The following is a 19,721-nucleotide window of genomic DNA, read 5'->3' as shown; positions in this document are numbered from 1 at the left end:
GAGAATATGTGTTATTCACCAACAAATGCTTAATGCTTTAAGTTTGCAATTTTCATCTTTGCAGATACTTGAAGAATATACCAAATAATTGGGAAGAAGCACAAAATTGGTCATTCTTACTCTTACAATGTCCTTTCCTTTTGTCCTTACAACTCAAAGTAAATTTCAAATAATATTTTTACAACGGCCAAAACTTCAGAACCGAAGTCTCACCAGTTTAACAACATGGCCACAACCTACATTTAATTATTTTAATGACACAGACTCTTCACCCTGAACCAAGACCTGACAGCTGCTGGCCCGGGAGGAGCCAGCTGGAGGCACCCGGCCTCGTTTCCCAGCACTCAGGCCGGCTGGGATCTGGTCCTCAGCCCGATGCTTGCTCAGGAGTCGCCGCCTCTGTCCCTTCCTCCTGGCCATGCGTCCCTCAGCATCCGGATTTGGTGACATTTGCCTTCAACTCTTTGACTCTTGGTCCTCAGCTTTCCCAGCCCCACTCAGAGCCAAGAAGAGATTCCTCTGTGCTGACCAAACTTGTCCGAAGATCTCCTTTAGGGTCTGGAAATCCACAGTGCTCTAGTCGTGCTCTAGGTAGTGGAATTGTTGGTCATTCTTACTCTTCTTCCTTGTGCTAATTTTTCCCTAATAAACACAAGAAAAGAATAACATACCAGATTTGTTTGAAATGTTTCTGCTTTTCATATCCTCTTTATAGAAACTTTTTTTTTTTTTTTTGAAATTTTGAGACAGGGTCTCACTAAGTTGCTAAATTGCCCAAGCTGGGCTCAAATTATCCTCCTGCCTCAGTCTCAGAGATGGGATTATAGGCACTGCTATTTCCCATCCTCTTTAACCAGAGCAGCCCAACTTCCCTGTTTTTTTTTTTTTTTTTTCCTTTTACTTCTACAGGCAGATTTTATTTGTATCTTTGGTTCATGAGTAACAGTTGTATGTATTTCTGGGTGTCAGTGTGAAACTGCAGCACATGTCTATGGGGTTCCTGGTCGGCTCAGGGTAATGAGCATCTCCATCTCTATACGTTTTCTTCAAGCTTGGAGTCTTCCAGCCACCCCCTGGTAGTTCTTCCCAGAACATGTAACAGGTTACGGTGAGCCCCACTCACTCCGTTGTGCCGGGGACACTAGAATTTACTCCTTCTGTTTAACTTGCCCAGCCTCCTTCTGTGCTCTTTCTCCCCTGCGATTCCCAATCTCCAGTAGTAAGATTTTACTTTAACAAAGGATTCCTTGGCAAAAACAATATATTAAGTATTTCACTGAATCCTCAGAAGAACTCAGCAGAGGTCTAAGATCAATTTTTAAAATTCCATTTGCAAAATAGGCACACAAAAGTAACAAGATACTGACTGGTCGACCCCTCTTTCATATAAGAGTTAGCTTGAAATGTGAGACTAGGATTCATTGCATTTATGGGGCAAATTGGGAATTCAAGTTTTTAATTTCCCACTTTTACCAAAGTTCAAGCCCCAATTAAGTTTTTCATGTCTACGATGTTCAGATCACTCCTGATCCTCCTGCGGCCACCCGTATCTCATTACTCCAACGGAGGATTAATTTTTCCAGCCTTGATACCTTGGTGATCATCTTTTCTAAATTAGAAATTGGGATTTATAGTCTAGCAAAATATTTTTCATTCAAATATATGTTTGTTTACAGGAAAAATCTTCCAGGAACATGATAGTCAAAATCCAATAGAGGAATGACCTCTGTTATGGGCAAACAAAGAAAGAAAGAAGTCATGCTCCTTTTGGAAAATCTGGGACATCCAATTGTGAGCAGAATGTGCGTCCCCCTGGGGACATAGGTCGCTGTCAGTATTTGCCAAAGCCTTAGCTCAGCCAGGTCCTGGGAAATGCTGCTCAGCTTTGAGAACAGAGCTGTGCTCTAGAGGAAGGCCTGTTTCATGGAACATCTCCCTTCCACCACTCGCAGCATCTCTCCCCGCGGTGTCAGCAGAGAACAGCCACAGTTATTACTGTGCGCGTGTGTCTGTGCCCGGTGTACAGTTGTCCTAAGGCAGTAAGACTGCCCTGGTTGGAGACCTGGACATGAGGAGCAGGAGTTCTTAACCTGAATAGGAAAGACCTGGACTATTCCACTGGCTGAGAGCGTCAGCCAGTTACTGCGCTGCTTTGCACTAAACTAGTAGCCTTTAGATTAAAGAAAAACGAACAGAAACTTTAAAAACAAAACAGATACTAGAAACTCAGAGGTCAGCGAAGGAAATGGGTATTAAAAAAAGAATTGAAAGAAATTCATTGTAAAATAATAAAAAAATAGATATATTTTAAAACCCCCTGAAACATATCAGCTGGAGAGAATTATTTAAATCTTGATATATAATTTTCTGGACTTGCTCTGCATATATACATAGGTAGAATAGAAAAAGAATATATTCTATTTTGTAACCTAGCTTTTAAATTCATCAACGTGCCATGGGCATATTTCTCTGTCTGCAGGTAAAGCATTAATATGTCATAATAGTTGCTATATAGTACTTTACTACATGAATTTTTCATAACCTACATCTTTATCTGGTGTGTTTCTGATGTTTTACTTTTTTTCTACACAGGATCTCACTATGTAGCCCACACTGGCCTGGAACTCACTATGTAGCCTGCCTAAGGTGGCCTCATATTCAAAATCCTCCTGCTTCAGTGTCCTGAGTGCTAGAATTGCAGGTGTGTGTCACTGCACTTGGTGATTTTTGGCATTTATAAACAGTAAAATTATAAACATTCTTAACCAAAATCTTGCGAAGCCTTTATCAACTCCTGGAGACAGACTCTGGTCAGTAGAATCATAAGGTGTGTTGTTTAATTTTTGGTGACAGTGACAGTTCCAGTAACTAGTACTGGGTTTCAGAAAAATGGAGGATTTGTAGACTCACATTCTTTTAATCATTTTTGATAACTATTGGAGTATTTTCCAAATCAGAATGCGAGTCTGCTCAAAGATAACTTTAGGGGATTTTATTCTTTCTTAACCATTCTCAGCTCCCACACTCAGCCTGTTTCAGGGTCCGCAGAACAATGAGTAGGGGCCCTGTGCAGCGCTCTCCTCCCCTCCATCCTTCATCGTATGGGGACTCCCAGGCTGCCCCTCAACCTGAGGGTGTGGGGACCACAGTGGGGCAGTTGCGGGCTCACTGTGCTGCTCCCTGGTACTCAACATTCAAAACCATTGTTTTGTACACTGGCTTGAAATTATTTCACACGGACAGGTAACTCTGGCTCCTGTCTTTGCATCTAGGTCCAAAGTGAAGTCTCTGTCTCAACTGTTAGCTATGGAGTAGCTTTGCTGGGCTGGTACTTGGGCCTGAGCTTGTGCCGGGCAGAGGTGCCAACAGCAGGGAGGCTGGAAATGCCAGGGACCTAATGCCAGGGATGCGAGAACCTGGGCTGTAAACACTGCCCAGGACAGAAGACGTCTGGGTCTCCCTGTTTCTCTTGCAGATCTTCCGTCACTGGTTTCATGCTTTCTTCTATAGATGACCTGAATCCATGAAGGGAATGTAGCTGTCAGAACCTGGAATTGATTGTGATCTTTCAAGCTTAGTCATTTTATTTTATTTTATTTTGGTACTGGGGATTGAACTCAGGACCTTGTCCTTGCCAGGCAGGCGCTGTGCTGCTGAGCTACATCCCCAGGCCAAGCTTAGTCATTTTAGAACTCAGTCTCTCTCTCTCTCTCTCTCTCTCTCTCTCTGTCTCTCTCTCTCTCTCTCTCTCTGATCCACCCAGGGCCTCACACACAGTAAGGAACGCTGCACCACTGAGCCACATGCCCACACAGTGAATCTCTTTACCTGTCTCATACGGACAGGTAAATCTGGCTCCTGTCCTTGCGTCTAGGTCCAAAGTGAAGTCTCTTGGAGGCACCTACGTGACCCTTCCTCTCGTACCTCTCCCTGCTCTCTCCAGCACTTGTTCCCCTTCCCATTTCCAAAAGCTCTTTTGCCATTTTTCCTTCGAGTCTCTGGTTTTTTTTTTGTTGTTCCGGTACCGGGAATCGAGCTCACGACTTCGTGCTTGCCAGGCAGGCACTGTGCCGCTGAGCTAAATCCCCAGCCTGAGTCTCTGTTTTTTAACCCCCTACCTTCCCCCTTCCTCCATCCATGGTCCTCTCGCCTTTTGTGAAAGCTCACTCCATTTCTCTCCTTCTATTGACTGTCCTTTATTTTGCCTCTTTACTTTTCAATTTCTCACCTAAGGGAAACCATGTGATAGTTAAGCTGTGTGTCTGATTTATTTCTCTCAACCTTACGGTCTCAAGGTGCACCCATCACATTCCACCGCGAACACGGCTGGAGCCTGTCCATTGCCCCCAACCTTCCCCGACTTCTCCTTCCCCGAGACACCGGTGCCACCCACTTGGGTCACTGACAAGTCTTCTCTTCAGCTTCCTGGCTTCCAAGGTGGGTGCTTGTGTCTGTCACCCAGCGTCCATTTCTGACCCTTCTTGGTAGCAGTAACTCAAACTATCTTTTGGGAAACAGCCCTCTTCTTTCAACCGTGTAGCTCAAGTGGGGTCTAACCTCACCGTCACCTCCAGGAGTGGGTTCTGGGTGACCAGCTACTTAATGAATCCCCACTGAATTGACAAGCTCACTGATTCACTCAAAGAATTCATCTTCTCCCTCAAGCACACTGATCTCTTGAAGGCAATAAAATATGTGTTGGGGCTTCCGGAAATGGAGTTTCTTGCTCAGAGCCAGACGTTCTCTCTCTCTGCTCAGCATGAACAGAGGGAAATGGAAACTGCTTGGGTTATGGGGAGGGTGACCTTCCAAAAGAGTGAGACCATGCAAAAATCCAGCAAGAGAAGCGGAAAGAAACCATGACACAGTCAGCCCCACCTCTCAGCTTTCCAGTTACGTAAGGCAGCAAATCCTTCAATTGTTTGCACAGGTTTGGACAGATTTTCTGTAATTTATAGCCAAAGTAATCCAAATACTGTATGTTCCTTCTCAATCAACTTCCATTCTGAATTCAAAACTGTTCATGTCAGTTCTCAGAGAGAAGAATAGACAACTGCTAGACTGTGAAATGAAAGATCCTCGGTACCCAGCTTGTACGTCGTGAGGGTAAGGATGCAGGTCAAGGCTCCGTGCGGTACGTATCACACCCGTGTGTAGGCAGCTCGAACAAGGTGCGACATGGAAGGAGCCCCGAGCAACAGCTTATTCTCAGCTTCAGACCTTAAAGTCTAAATGACTTCACACAGCCCGTAGTGCTGTTTCCTCTCACGGTACTGAGACAGCCACCAAAAGTCTCTGGCGCCCTTCCTAAGCCTTGCGTCTGTCATGCACTGCAGCTCTGCTCTGGTATTGTTTTGTTGCTATTCTTTATGGAGGTAGCTTCTGTTCTTCCTTTGGTCACTTTCTTGGGGACACTTCCCTAATCTCACAATCCAGGTCATCCATTTCCATAATTTCCTTTTCCAATACACATTGCATTTGTAATTACTTGTTTTGCATCTGCTTTCCTTTCTGAAAATATATACTGTCTGGGGGCAGGATTGCCTGTCATACTCAAAGCGTATTCCCAGAGTCCAGCTCAGCACACTGAATAAATCAATAGACCAAGAGTGAACACTGAACTCAGCATCACAGGGAAAGGAAAATTGTGTATAAGAGACAACGGCCTTCACACCAAACTCAGCTTAAATGTGAGCCTAAAGATACCAATGTTAAACAATCTGAATATGTTGGTTCAATTCCAGTTTAGGTGGGGCCGAGGGGGACAATGTGAAATCCAAGATCTTACAACTGTGTCTTTCCAGTCAATTTTTGACTCCACTTTCCTTACTGAATGTGCTCCGTGGCCCTCCCCACGTCTTCACCTATGAGGTGTCTACCCTTTCGGCATTTTCTCATTCACTAATTCAGCAGATGTTGCTCTCTCTCTTTTTCGTTGCTGCATTGCTATAGATGCAGCAGATTGGATGAATAATATATGACCTTGCGTGGAGCTTGTCTAGTTAGAGAGATGGACGTGGAAACAAATACATTATAATACTAACACTGCGGAAAGTGCTGAGAGTGGGAGCTAGTGATTATTGCTTGCGTCAGACGTGAGGTCCTGTTAATCAAGAGTCTTGGTCTCAAGTGACAGAAACCCGATTTCTAGTAGCTTGAGCAGAAAATGAGATCTGTTGGCTCCCATAAATGGGAATCTCAGAGGCAGAACCCACGGAGAACTCAGTCACACTGCTGGGCCTCTGCATTTATTCCTCACTCTGGTCTTCATCATTTTTCTCCAAACGTGACAGAAAGTGGACTCTGTTGTCACCCAGATGCCACCACCGCTAGGCAGGAAGCCTTTGGGCCTGCTGTTGCTGCTGGCTGAAGCTGCATCCCTTCTGTGAACGTCCTCAGACCATGGCAAGTACCAGGCTGGGTGGCTGGCATCCAGCGACCGATCCAGGGATCCAGGACGTATCCAAGGCCCAGCCTCTGCCGTGACTCAGACAGAGCTCAGGCCCTCCAGCCTTAGCACTTCCCGGGAGTCAGATGAGGGTCTGAGGAGTTTGAGAAGTCCACCCCTTAGCAGAACTGTTTTGTGGAGAAGGTTGACTTTCTTGCTTTATGCCAGAGATAGGAAGAAAAAATAGAGAGATGAAGAGGAGGAAATATGGGATGAAACAAAAAGGCAGTTTCAGCAAGTGAAACACCGAGTGTCTTGCCCTGTGACCCACTCTGCGACTCGGCAGCTCTGCATCAGGTGCTTGGGTGCAAGTGTGTGTGTGTGTGTGTGTGTGTGTGTGTGTGTGTGTATGCACACATGCGTGCATGCACAGGCACACACATGTAAGACCAGTGAGAGACTGGTATTCTCCTCTGAACCAGCCTAGGATGGGGTGGAATGGTAGAGCAAGGCATCTTCAGGAGTTCGGAGATGTGATGCTGAGGAAGTCCTAGAGCTGTGCAAAAACCTGGGTTGGGCTGTGAGCTCTACAGGCTGTGCAGTTTAACTGGTGAGCGTGTGGCTGTATCTACCGCAGCAACAAATACTTTGATGAGTAAGTAAGTTCATGTCCGCAAACACTTGAGGAACTAGAAGTAAAACTATATCACTAAAAGGCAGTATAACAAGATAAGAGTAAATTCTGGGGAATGGACTAATGGATGCATTTTTTGTGTGTTTCTGATGTATTTTTAAAAGGGTAGATTTTTAAAGTTATTACAAAGCTTTATAATAAAAAGAGAAACTGAAGGAAGACTTAGCCAGCTCTAAAGTTACTATGAAGAATGAGAAGGCAAGAAAAACTGAAAGTTTTTTAAAAATTTAAACTAAATGATGTTTATCGATCCTTTGTGCCAGATAAGAACAATAAAACGACAACAGAACAACACCAAAACAATATAGAAAAAACATAGCTGGAACGTGAAGAGGTGCTCCGTAAGCGAATTACTACTGTGGGTGCTGAACCTTGCTGGGTCCCAGGAAGAGAAATGAGTTAGCAAATTCCTGGTGCTCCTTTTTTTTTTAAAAAAAGGTATTTAAAGGTGTGGTTTAACACCTAAGCACACAAATCTGAGCTGAAAATAAAATAGCAAATTCAGAGAGCCACCTACTGGTCGGTCTCTGAAGCCTGCTGAATTCGTGTGGTTTCTATGACAAATATTCTCCCATAAATACTATTAGGAACAGTTTTCTGGATAAATTTAATCTAAGCAATTTTCTAATTTGCATGAAGGAGACTATCTTGAAGGGAATAGTGATAATTTATAACACAGATATCGGTGTTCAGAAATTAGTCTTTGAGGGGGCTGGGGATTTAGCTCAGTGGCAAAAGCGCCTGCCTGGCAAGCGCAAGGTCGTGAGTTCGGTTCCCGGTACCGGAGAAAACCCCCCACCCCAAAAAAAAAACAAAAAAAAACAAAACAGAAATTAGTCTTTGATATTGGGCCACCTTGGTTACACCAAGCACGGCGGTGACAGGACCCACCGTCCTTAGTGAAGAGAACATCTCAGAGCAGACGATCTGTGTGCAGCGTTGGTTCATGTGCTCTGATTCTGTAATCACCAACAACCTCCCAAGTAGATACTATTATTCTCATTTTGTAGATGAGGAAACTGAACACAGAGACACTAGGTATCTTGTCCAAAGTCAAACAACTAATAAGCCACCCCCTCTAGAACTACACAGACACACCAATTTTACTCAGTTTTGTAATAAAGATTTCAGCCAGCACATCTAGGTAAGAAGAAGAAAGTGAAGAAATCCAGACTGGAAAATGAAAGGCAAAAGATTTGTTTGTACATAGAAATGATTGTATACACAGAAAATAAATCCTATACAACCCAGAAAAAGTATTAGAGTTAATAAACAAGTGCACTCAAGCTAGAAGGACATAGGGTCAAAATACAGTAATCAATACTTTCTCTACAAACAATTCATGAATATTCTAAAAATGAAACTTTGAAAAAAATCCCATCTACAACAGCAACAGAAAGAACAAAATGCTTAGGATAATTTTAACAAAAGAAGTGAAAGATGTTTAAATAAAAAACTACAAAAATTATGGAAAGAAATTAGAGGAGAAGGGCCTGGGGAGATAGCTCAGCTGCACAAGTGCCTGCCTGGCAAATGCAAGGTCCTGAGTTCGATTCCCGGTACCAAAAGAAAAAAAGGAAGAATATGTACTTTAGGGGCTGGGGATATAGCTCAGTGGCATAAGTGTCTGCCTGGCAAGCGCAAGGTTGTGAGTTTGATCCCTGGTACCACACACACAAAAAAAGAAATTAGAGGAGATTTAAATGAATAGAAAAATACCTGTGTTTGTAGATAAGAAGATTTAATATTGTTAAGATGGCAATATTCTTGAAATTGAGTTACAGATTCAAAGCAATTCCTGTCAAAATACTAGCTCTTTTTTTTTTTAATAATCTGACAAGATTGTTCCTTCTTCAAATGGCTTTCCTCTGGTATGACCTCAATTTAAATAATTGTATTAGTAATTAATTACTGTAGTTCTAAATATGGCTGCATTCGGAGGTACTGGGATTTAGGACTTCAACATATGATTTTTTTGTTTGTTTTTGGTGCTGGGGATTGAATCCAGGGCCTCACACATGCTGAGCAAGGGCATTACCCTAAGCTAAGTCCCTAGCTGTAACATATGAGTTTTAGGGTAGAACACAATTCAACCTGTACATAACATATGCTCACTCAATAAGGTTAATTTTCTTGCCTTTATTTCAGCAAAATAAGCATGTTATTATAATAAAAATGTTCATATTACTTGTATTTTAGGGGCTGGAGATATAGCTCAGCAGTATAGCACCTGCCTGGCAAGTGCAAGGTCCTGAGTTCGATTCCCAGCACCAAAAAAAAATTGTATTTTATGGTCTAGAGGATTAAAAAATTAAATGTTAAAATTTATAAAATTTCAAAAATGCAAATTGAAATAAATATAAAATTTAATAATTATGTTAGTGTTATTTTTCTTATATTGTTAATTTCATGTCTTAAAATTCAAAGACACAGTATTAACTTTATTTAATTTCTGCAGGGTTGTGTATCTAGGTCCAGGGTCTCACCCATGATAGGCAAGCACTCTGCCAGTGGGCTATAACTCCTATTACACTTGCTGTCGTTGTTGCTCTCTTGTCTCTGGAGCACAATTCCCGATACCCACAATGTAGAGGAGGAGAGGTTTCTTTTGGTTCATGGCTTTTACTCCATAGTTAGCTGGCTCCAAGGCAGGAAGGCAGCCTAGACAGACAAACCTGCTCAAGTTATGGTGCGCAGGAAGTAGAAAGAGAGGGGAGGTCAGAGAAAAGAATACAGCCTTCCAGGTGACGCCTCAGTGACCCTCCGTGGGTCCCCGTAATCCAGTCAGGAGGCTCTGAGGACCATAATACCTGCTATGTATTTGCAATGTTAATGTTCGGTGCCTGTGCCGTTGCCAGTGTAAGCACTGGAATCCTGCTTTATGAACTGCTAACAATGGACCTACATGTATGCATTTGAGAGTGATAGGTAATGTTAAACACTGCAAAATGTTTCTCAGCCACAGTGTCGATATAGTAACATAATCTGCATAACAAATCACCCCAACTCAATGCCTGAAAAGAATAGCACATTATCTCACAGGGCTTGTGGGTTAGGTGTCTGGGCAGGCAGCAGGTGGACCCTGTACTTTCTGTTCTCAGACAAGGCTGATTAGTGTGCTGGCCAAGGCATGGTTGTCCTCTGAATACATGGCTTTGAAGAACGCTGCCACAGTCCCTTGGTTATCTTTGGCTGGAGTCAGGTCCTTGTCGGTTGCTTGACCGGGGGCCTCTTCCCCCCGTCACTGGTTTTTCACACCCCCAGTTCTTGGCCACACAGGGTTCTCCAACAACAGTAGCGTGCTTCATCAGAGTACGAGCCACGAAGGCAATGCAGAGGGTCTGCCAGCAGGATGGAAGTCATGGTCTCATAAAACCCAATTGTGGCACTTCTGCTCTATTCTGCTTAGCAGAAACTACCCACAAGGCCCAGCCCAAACTCAAGGGGCTGGAACTACACAGGACATAAATACAAGAAGTGGAGGTCACTGCAGATGATTTGGGGAGATGCCTGCCAGTCACCATACACACCTACTACGAATTCCTCAGTAATCCCTGGGGATCCCAGAACACACACTAGAATGTGAACGGAAGCAAAAAAGTGGATGCTTGGCTCTAGTGGGGAACGATTCTTCGCTATGTGTAGGTACTGCGTCCATGCTGTCTGCAGGGAAGGACGTGACAAGGTATTTATAAGTTATTGACAAGTTATTTATAAGTCTTTTTCCTCATCTAAATATGTACTAGATTGCCATTCAAGTCCTCTCCCCACTGTAAATGTTGACAGCAGCAAACCAAAAGCCGTGACAGTATATGAACACAGTTACCTTTCCTAGGGCAAGGGAGGTTGTCTTAGTCATTTCCTCCTCACTCAGACACAGTACCCGACACTGGCAACCTAAGGGAGGGAGGGTTATTTTGGTTCACAGTGTCAGAAGTGTCAGTCCGTGGCTGGCTCCAGGCAGACAGGCATGGCGGAAGGTCTGGCAGAGGACAGCTGCTCACAGCATGGAGGCCAGGAAGCAGCAAGAGAAAGGAGGAGCCAGGGAGGGGCTGCTCCTTCTAGGTCACACTCGCAGTGAGCAGCTTCCTCTGACCAGGCCCCACCCCCTGAGAGCATGGTTAGCTATAGAGTTACATGATCCAGTTGTCTTCCAAAGATCCTGCCTCTGAGCACATGAGTTTTGGGGGACTCTCCAGATCTGTACCCTAACAGAGGTGAAGAAGCACTCCTCTGCATCTCAACAATGTTTGTCAAGAGAATGAGAACACCTTTAGAGTTAGGGACCGCAGTGAACCAGGGCTGGCATAACCGGCAGACTGTAGGGTTTTTAGTACGTTATCTGGTGAGTCTGTTAGATAGGGGGCCCTCTAACACATGGCATACAGATTAGTCATTCTGCTTGCTTGGTCTAAACTGAAGTGTTTAGGGCAGTTGGAACCCAGTAGGTACCAAATATTATTATACTCCTTGGCTTGTCCAAGATGTCTCAAGTTGTAAGTGATTTGATCTCAGATCAGTACGACTCCAAAACTTACATTTTATCTCTTTTCTTCCTTTTACTATTTCTATTATTTTGAAAGTCACTATTTTTCCAGTTAAAAAATAAATATATGAAGATTGCAACCATTCATGAAATGCACAAAAGCAGTAAGGGAAAAAAGCATTTAAAGTTACATCGTCTAATGCCAACAATGGTTGATGCTTTGATTGTACTCTTTGATATCTTTTCTTCTAAGTGTAATGCTTTATGTTTTGTTTAGTGGAGATGTGATTATTTTACATGTGTAATTTTTATCTAGTTGTTTCACTTATCATTACAATGTGAAGCATATTTCCATGTTATTAACTATTCATAAACATTATTTTTAACAAAACTCATATTCTTTTCTTCTACTTTACACTGTTTTCCAGGAAAAGACAGTAAGTCAAATACATTTATAATCTGTCAATCTGCATTTCAGCGTGGCCCAGTTCCAGATTCCTTGGAACGTGAAATTCATTCTCTCTCTCCCTCTTCTACCCCTTGATTATTTTTACTTTTGGTGTTTGCAGACTCAGGATTTCAGAAGGTTCACAGGGAAAGGATCTGTGACAATTCATCACTTGAACCAAAAGCCAGGTCTCTAACTACGAATTGAACATGACTCAATATTAAGTTGCTATTAATATTGAATCTTGGTATTATAAAGTATAATTTTAAAATATCATACGTATTTTAAAATAAAATGGCAGCCATAAAATAATTCCTCTTGATATTTATTTTTTACTTCTGTACAGAAATACCATACAGAAGTTGGCAACGATCATGTATGCTCAGCCCCAGTACTTGTTAAAAGTTACTTAGGTTGAAAAAAATTGTGTCATTCAGTGACAAGTGCCAGCTTTTAAATGAATCTATTCTGGTTTTAAAAATGTTTGGTCATCGCCTCTAGGCCTTTTGGCTAAGATCAAGTGTAAAAATGTTTGGTCATTGAGGTACGACTAGTAAAAATCTCAATTGGACAGGTGCCAAAGTAGACCTGATCTTGGGCTGCCTGTAGAGAGCTCAGATCTATGAGGGAAACAAGCAGGTATATAACAGATGATAAAACAATGCAGAATGTGACACAAAGACTTACTGTAGCTTCAAAGAAAAAGGAATTCTGAATGATGAAAGTTCTCCATCAGAAATGGCAACTTGAGGTGGACTATGCATCTGTGTGCATATGTATGAGTACTTTTAATGTGTGTGAATATATATGTTCACATATATGTATGTATGTATGTGTATTCTGAGTCTTTGGCAGTGCTGACCTGGGGGTGGGGAGGAGAGGAGGGAGAGAGGAGGAGGAAGTCAACAAGATCAGGATGTGACATGTATGTGTCCCAAGTCCCTGTGACAAATTACCTATTCTGTGCCATGAACATCTATTAATAAAAATTTTTTAAAAGAAAAATTCAAACTATGAAATATGTGCTATAATCTAAATAATGTCCCCTAACAGTTAAAATTTTTAAAATGAATGAACTTACACAAACTATTTCTGTTGAAAAGTCTGTTAATGTAATGAATGTGTACTGAATGTCTACCATGTTTTGGGTGCTGTTTTATGGACTTGGTTATAAAGAGATCAAAAACAACAAATCTTGCCAGGTGAGGTGGTGCACGCTTGTAATCCCAGCATTCGGGAGGCTGAGGCAGGAGGATAGTTGTGAGTTCGAGGCCAGCTTGGGCTACAAAATGAGCTCAAGGCCAGCCTGAACTGCGTAGTAAGACCCTGTCTCAAAAAGACCAAACACACACACACACACACACACACACACACACACACACACATGAATCTCATTCTCTGGCAGTTTGTAGACTGAGATGGAGAGAAAACAAAAACTAAAATGAGTTAGAATACCACAAGGTGGTAGGTCTTATAGAGGTGTGTGGAGGAGCAAGAATAAAGAAAGGAGAATTGAGTCTTCAAGGATGATAAAATATTGGGCTGGGGCTGCAGCTCAGGGATGGAGTGTATGCTTAGTGTGCATGAGCCCTGAGTCAATCCCCAACAGCACCCACACACGCACAGGGGCATGCACATGCACACAGGCACACTCACACATGCAGGCATGTGTGCGTGCACACACACACACACACACACTCATATGACATGGGCACACACACATGCCCAAGAAGCCTGACGGATGCATTTCAACTGTAAATATTACCGCGGGTGGAGTAGGACTCAGGGGATGCAATGTGAATGGAGGAGAGATGGCGATGGAGTGAGCACACCTGTGGAGGAGCGTTCCAGGCAGAGGGCATGGGCCAGGCAGACACTCGGAGGTGGGTGCCTCCTCTGTGCACTTTTCTAGCAAGGAAACTTTCGTTATTGGAAGTCAACAAGCTCAGTGTGGCAGACACATGCTTTCTAATATCCTAATTTTAATTTATTAGCTGAAAATATTATACTGGCAAAAATACTGTATTGTGTTCCTTGGAGGTAGCAGGCCATGTCATTCATTTTTCAAAAAAAATTTCTGCCAAATGGCAATGTCTAAATAAACCAACTTTGTTTGTAAGTTACTCTTGATGTAAAAATGGCATTCCAGGACACAAATGTCTAGTTTAGCTGGCAACTCAAAAAAAAAAAAAATCACAGAAGTGTTTTTCCTCCAGGCAACCATCCTACATGGGTATGCAACGGAAGTGCTTTATTGGTTTTTCCTGTATTGTGAACCAAAATTCTTGCACACAGAGTTGAGTTTCTATAAGATTACTACATTTGATGGCCTCATCGGTGGTAAAGGAGAGTGCGATTTTACTTTGAGGGCTGGAAGTGACTCACGCAGGGGCGGCTGGCATGGCTTGGTGCCAGTGCCTTGAGTCAGGCGGAGACACCCAGAGCTTTATGATCGCTGCTTTTGTGGTTTCTGTGCAAATGCCAGCCTAGTTAAAAAAAAAAACATGATGTGCCAGAGGGACTGTGAAAGAGTTTTGACTGTGGACCTCTTGAAAAGGTCTTGGCACCCTGCCGTCTGCGGAGCACACTTTGAATAGCATTGACTCTTACTCATCCTTACCTCAGTAAATACCTTGGCTCTACATGGGGCCGTGTATGAGGGCAGAGGGCAGAGAAGCTGAGATGCTCACTTGTTCGCTTAGGATCCATGGCTACAAGAGAGAGAAGAACTCGCACCTGTGAACGTCCACCTCCAGACTCCAGACCCTCAATCTCGTTTATATTCATGGGCAATAATGCCTAAACTCCTAAGTCCTTAATGTCTCTTGCAAAATACACTCCCAGGACTAACGTATGTGTTGTACACCTTCTTCCCACTGCTGGATAATGAAGGACTCAATTATTTTTCTTCGCTATCAAAGTAATAGAGGTAACAATAAAATCAATTTGGAACAATTTGGAACAATAAAATCCCCAACTCTCTCACTACAAAATACAGTATGTAAAATACTGAGAGAAAAGTGGGTAGTAAATACATAGATAAATAATGCATAAATTAAATGTATCTATCTTATTGCAGATTTAGGGTGGAATACAGGGTGGGGGATTGCTCTTGCGAGTTTTAATTTGTGTTTCCCCTCATAGAAGTCCATCTTTGCCATGCATGGCTTGAATCTGCGGGGTGTCAAGTTGATGTACATTGGATCTGAGAACTGAGTCATCTTCTGTAAGGAGTCATTGGGTTCTCGGTGTGCCCTGGGGAGGAATGGTGGTGGGAATGAGGAACAGCTAGACAAGAGACAAACATCTGAGTCAGGTGGAGCTCCCCTTTCTCTTAAGCCTAGGAGAGGAACCAGCCAAGAACAGCAGAGTGTTTATTTATACCCTCGAGAGGTTGATATTGATTTCAGCTTCACTGCCCGGTAATCAGTTAACACGCTGCAATAGCTTGTTTACATGCTTCGAGGAGCTCCCATGTTCTCGGGCTGGCTTTGTCCTGCATGTGTAATTACTTTCCAGCCTCAGCCACTCCCAACAGTCTTCCCCGCAGACACACGGACAGTGACACAGAAATCATCTGCCATGCCCCCTCCTTCCACACAGCTCACTATCTGCATTAACATAACTTTACTATTTCATTTTCTACATAACCTGTTTAGGCATGTTTCTGTTTAAATACATCCTCTTTAATGTATGCTGTTGACTTTTATTGTATGGTACTGGTGATTGAACCCAGAGTCCATGCACTGAGATAAATCCCCAAGATAAGTCGCTAAACTGCCCAGGGCGGGCTTGAACTTGCAATCCTCCTGTCTCGCAGAGTGCTAGGATTACAGGCATGCACCACCAGCCTGGCTTGTGGACTCAGGTGTGTCCCTGCTGACAGCACCGCCTCATGATCGAATGAAGCTTATCTCTCTCACAGTGTTTTCTCTTTAAGGCACAGTACACCCTCTTTTTTTTTTTCTTGAATGCTCTTTTTCCATCTTCATGGAGATAGCACTGATGAATAAAATTTTACATATTTAAATGTACAAGAACAGCACAGCCTCTCACCTAGGAACACCAGATGGCACTTTATCACTGTTGCTTAGCGCCATTTTGAACATGAAAATCACCAGCAAAAAAGCCCAAGAAAATATAGTGCTAAGTATACTATGAAAGGGACACTGGTTTGCAGTACAAAAGCTGGAGGGAGAACACAGAACCTGGCCTTTTGTGGCCTCAGCTGGGGACACACTTGGGGGGTCTCGTTTTTTCATGGCTCTGTACCATGTCTACAAATGACCAGGAGAGAGCCACCAGCAAGCAGGTGACTTTGCACATACAGGCTCTGTGAATGATGAGAACAAACTGTAATCACAAAAACTATCTAAACTGACCATCACTAAAGGAAATCAAAGTCAAAAGACACCGCTTTTGTGCTGAGAACTTAGATATAGGCTGATGGTTCACCCAGGTCAGTTTAGATGCAGGAGAAGAGACTGAGGCTGGAAGGAAGGAGCTGATTCTACACAGAGGTCCCAGAGAGGGGCACCACCTGTCACGCAGGGCAACACAAGCAGTGCCAGGCTTGGGTCACGTACCAAGGGACAGGAGGGAGGGGAAAGTCTAGGCAAGTGTCTTTATGGGCATGACTTTGATTTCCTTTAGTGATGGTCAGTATCCTGTTACGTGCTTATTGGCCATTTGGTCCTTTGGAGAACTATCTATTGCTGTCCTTTGTGTATATCTAATTAATTTGCTTTCATTTTGTTGTTGGACTTTTAGAAATCTTTATATAGTTTAGGTACTAGTTACATATTTTTCCTTTTTGCTTATGTTTTTGGTGCTGTATCTGATAAGTCCTTGCCAAATACAAGGGCTAAAAATTTACTTGTATGACATAAGAAAACTTCTGAGACTTCTCTTATATTAAAAATTTTTATCCATTTTGAGTTAATTTCTGTATACAGTGTGAGGTAGGGATCCAGCTGAAGACACTGCTCTTTTTTCACAAAATTGTCTTGGCATACAGTGGTTTTTTCCCCCAATTTTTTAACCATTTTAAATGTACAGTTCAGGAGCACAAGTGCGTCAATTGTTGTGCAAACATCTTTCCATCCATCTCCAGAACTCTTTTCTTTTTATAAAACCAAAATTTCCCATTAAACCGCAACTTTCCAATTCCCCTTACCCCTGTTCTCTGACACCCATCATTCTTCTTTCTGTCTCCACAAGTCTGACTAGTCTAGTGAATTCCTGTTAATATGGGAAAGAAAACTAAACCCACGCTATTTGTGTTCCAGTGCCATTTTAAAGCTTCAGTTTCTGTTTCCTTAAGTTTGTTTCTTAAAAACGTTGTCATAGTTACCTACCCTGATACCACCCCATGCTCTGTCACAAGACTGCTTCTCCCCTATGCAAAATGTCAAACACCTTTGTTCCTTTGTCATGAGGTAAGCGCATGTTTTGTGGTCTTTCTATAGCTGCACTAAATCATATCAGCACCTCCCCCCAAAGACCCGGAACTAGAGCTGTATAACTGCCCTCCCCTCCTGCCCTTTGGGGTCAGTGCTCAGTCATGTACTGGGTGCTCACCACTGGCCCCCAGTGAGCTTGCTTGTCTCTGCATCCGGCCTCCGTGGGTGACTCAGTTAAATAAGCGCCTCTGCCACAACACTGTGAGTGGAGTCACTCGGTATTTATCTGTTTGTTACTGGCCTATTCTATTGAGCGTAATGTTCTCTAAGTTCACCCATGTGCCAGAATTTCCTTCCTTTTAATCGGCAGGTAGTATTCCTTCGTATGTGCGCATCTCATACTGCTTGTTCCATCTTCTGTGGGTGGACATTTGTGTTATTTTTACTTTTATTGTGAGTAATGCTGTTAGGAGTTAAAGTGTACAACATGTACTGCTTTTTTTTTTTTTGGTTTTGTTGTTAAGACAAGGTCTCCTTCTGTAGTCCAGGCTGGGCTCCACTTTTTATAGGGAGAGATACATCTCTTAGAAGCTTTCCAGCACATTCTCCCCACATTTCCTTGCGTAGACTTCTCTCATAGGTTCACGGTTAACCCGAAGCAATGGGCCACAGTATTTAGACTGTAAACTGCAGGCAAATGTTTAGAGTCTAGATGTTAGTAGGTGATAATCCATGCCTTCTGATTAAGGGCTGGACATCTCTCTCCTGAAGCAGCTGACTGTGAGGAGGAGGGTGGGTTCTCTTTAAAAAGGGAGACGACATGAGAGTTGTAAGTCAGGCCATTACACTCTGCTTCCACGACTCACTGAAGGTAAATACAGAGGCCGGGGGAAGCTCAGCAGTATGTATGATTTCTGTTTTGCCATCTCCAGGCTGGTGAATATTTCTCTATGGTCCTGTCATCTTTGGTCACTGTCTTCTTCTTCTTCTTCTTCTTTTTTTTGCTGGCTTTTTACTTTTCTCTCTTCAAAATCTTTCTTTCCTTTCTTTGGTACTCTAATTTGCTACATTCCAATTCTCAGAATTTGTGCTTTGCCCCCAGTCTTAACAAAGGCCAGCTCTGGCCTGAGGATTTTGTACCCCTGGTACTGAGAATCGAACTCAGGTCCTTGTGCCTGCCAGGCAGGTGCTTGTGCCACTGAGCTGTATCCCTGGCCCCTTGAAGCTTTGTTGTCTTTTTCATTCTCATTAAACGCTGGGTGCAGGGGTGAGTTCAGGCCTTCCTTGGCTCCTCAACACATTTAAACTAGCGTGCCCTGCTCGTAGGTAAAAATCGTGTTCCTTAGACACTTCCCTGCCTCATCTCTGCTGCCTGTTGACTTCTTGGTTACCGGGTCTCATCTCCATCCACCCAACCCAGAGGGATATGCTGTATTCAGCTCAAATCTTTCCCTGAAATCCTGGGTACAACTGGCTCCCAAGCATAGCCATGGGACAACTTTTAAACATTTCCAGATCAACGTGTCGAAGATTGCAAAGCTGGAAACCTTCAAGTCTCCCTTTATTCCTTCTCTTACTCCTACCTCCTCTTGATTCTATCTTAACATCTCTGACCAATCTTTTGCTCTTTCCATAGCATTATTTTATCTTATATCTCCCCTTGAAAAAAACCTAATTATGAAAACAATCTCCTGACTGGTCTTGCTCCCCCAATCCACCCTTTGTACCACACCTAGCAGCCTAAAATATAATCTGATTCTGTCAGTGCATAGATGGTTCCCTTCAAATCCAAGTTTACTTCAAGATCACTATCAGAGTACACAACAGCTCCTGTGTGTCTTTCCATGCTTTGTCGTATCATTCCCACCAACCCAAGCTCCTGCTACAATGAATTTATCCTAAAGGGGTTGAGACACCCTCTTTTGCAGCTAGTTGATGCTTATTTTTATCACTTAAATGATTCGGGGCTTCCTTCTTTGGGATCCTTCGATTTGAGAGTAACTGGCCTTCCCAGCGCTCTTAGCACTAGTCTATACCTCTGTCACAGTGCCTACCACTATGTATTTTGGAACCATAAACTCCACATCCGAAAATCCTTATATTCCCAGGACCTAGCACAGTTCTGTTTGAGTGTTAGTTGCTGTGAAGACATCCTGTGCATCACGTCAGGCCTAAGGTTTTCTTTGTAGCACTTGCTGCAGTATGAGAAGAAAAAGAAGTTAGAAAACTGTTGCATTAGGTAAGGAAGCTGAGTCCACCGAAGATGTTTTCAAAATTCTGAGGATTCTGTGTGTTTGTGGGGT

General features: G+C 43.0%; 1 protein-coding gene across 1 annotated transcript in view; it reads left to right on the top strand.

The window, feature by feature from the left end:
- The window catches only part of LOC102006931, a gene marked incomplete at its 5' end in the record, with an annotated part of 32,020 nt that extends 31,350 nt beyond the window's left edge, over positions 1-670 (top strand). Inside the window, 1 exon segment of the mRNA XM_013514386.1 lies at positions 65-670. Within this exon segment, the coding sequence (XP_013369840.1) occupies positions 65-173 (109 nt within the window). The 3' untranslated portion in view covers positions 174-670.
- Between the last annotated feature and the right edge of the window lie 19,051 nt (positions 671-19,721).

Source organism: Chinchilla lanigera, unplaced genomic scaffold (genome assembly GCF_000276665.1).
Source record: "Chinchilla lanigera isolate Chin_1 unplaced genomic scaffold, ChiLan1.0 scaffold00022, whole genome shotgun sequence".
Classification (NCBI taxonomy): domain Eukaryota; kingdom Metazoa; phylum Chordata; class Mammalia; order Rodentia; family Chinchillidae; genus Chinchilla; species Chinchilla lanigera.
This window is presented reverse-complemented; position numbering and strand designations above follow the sequence as displayed.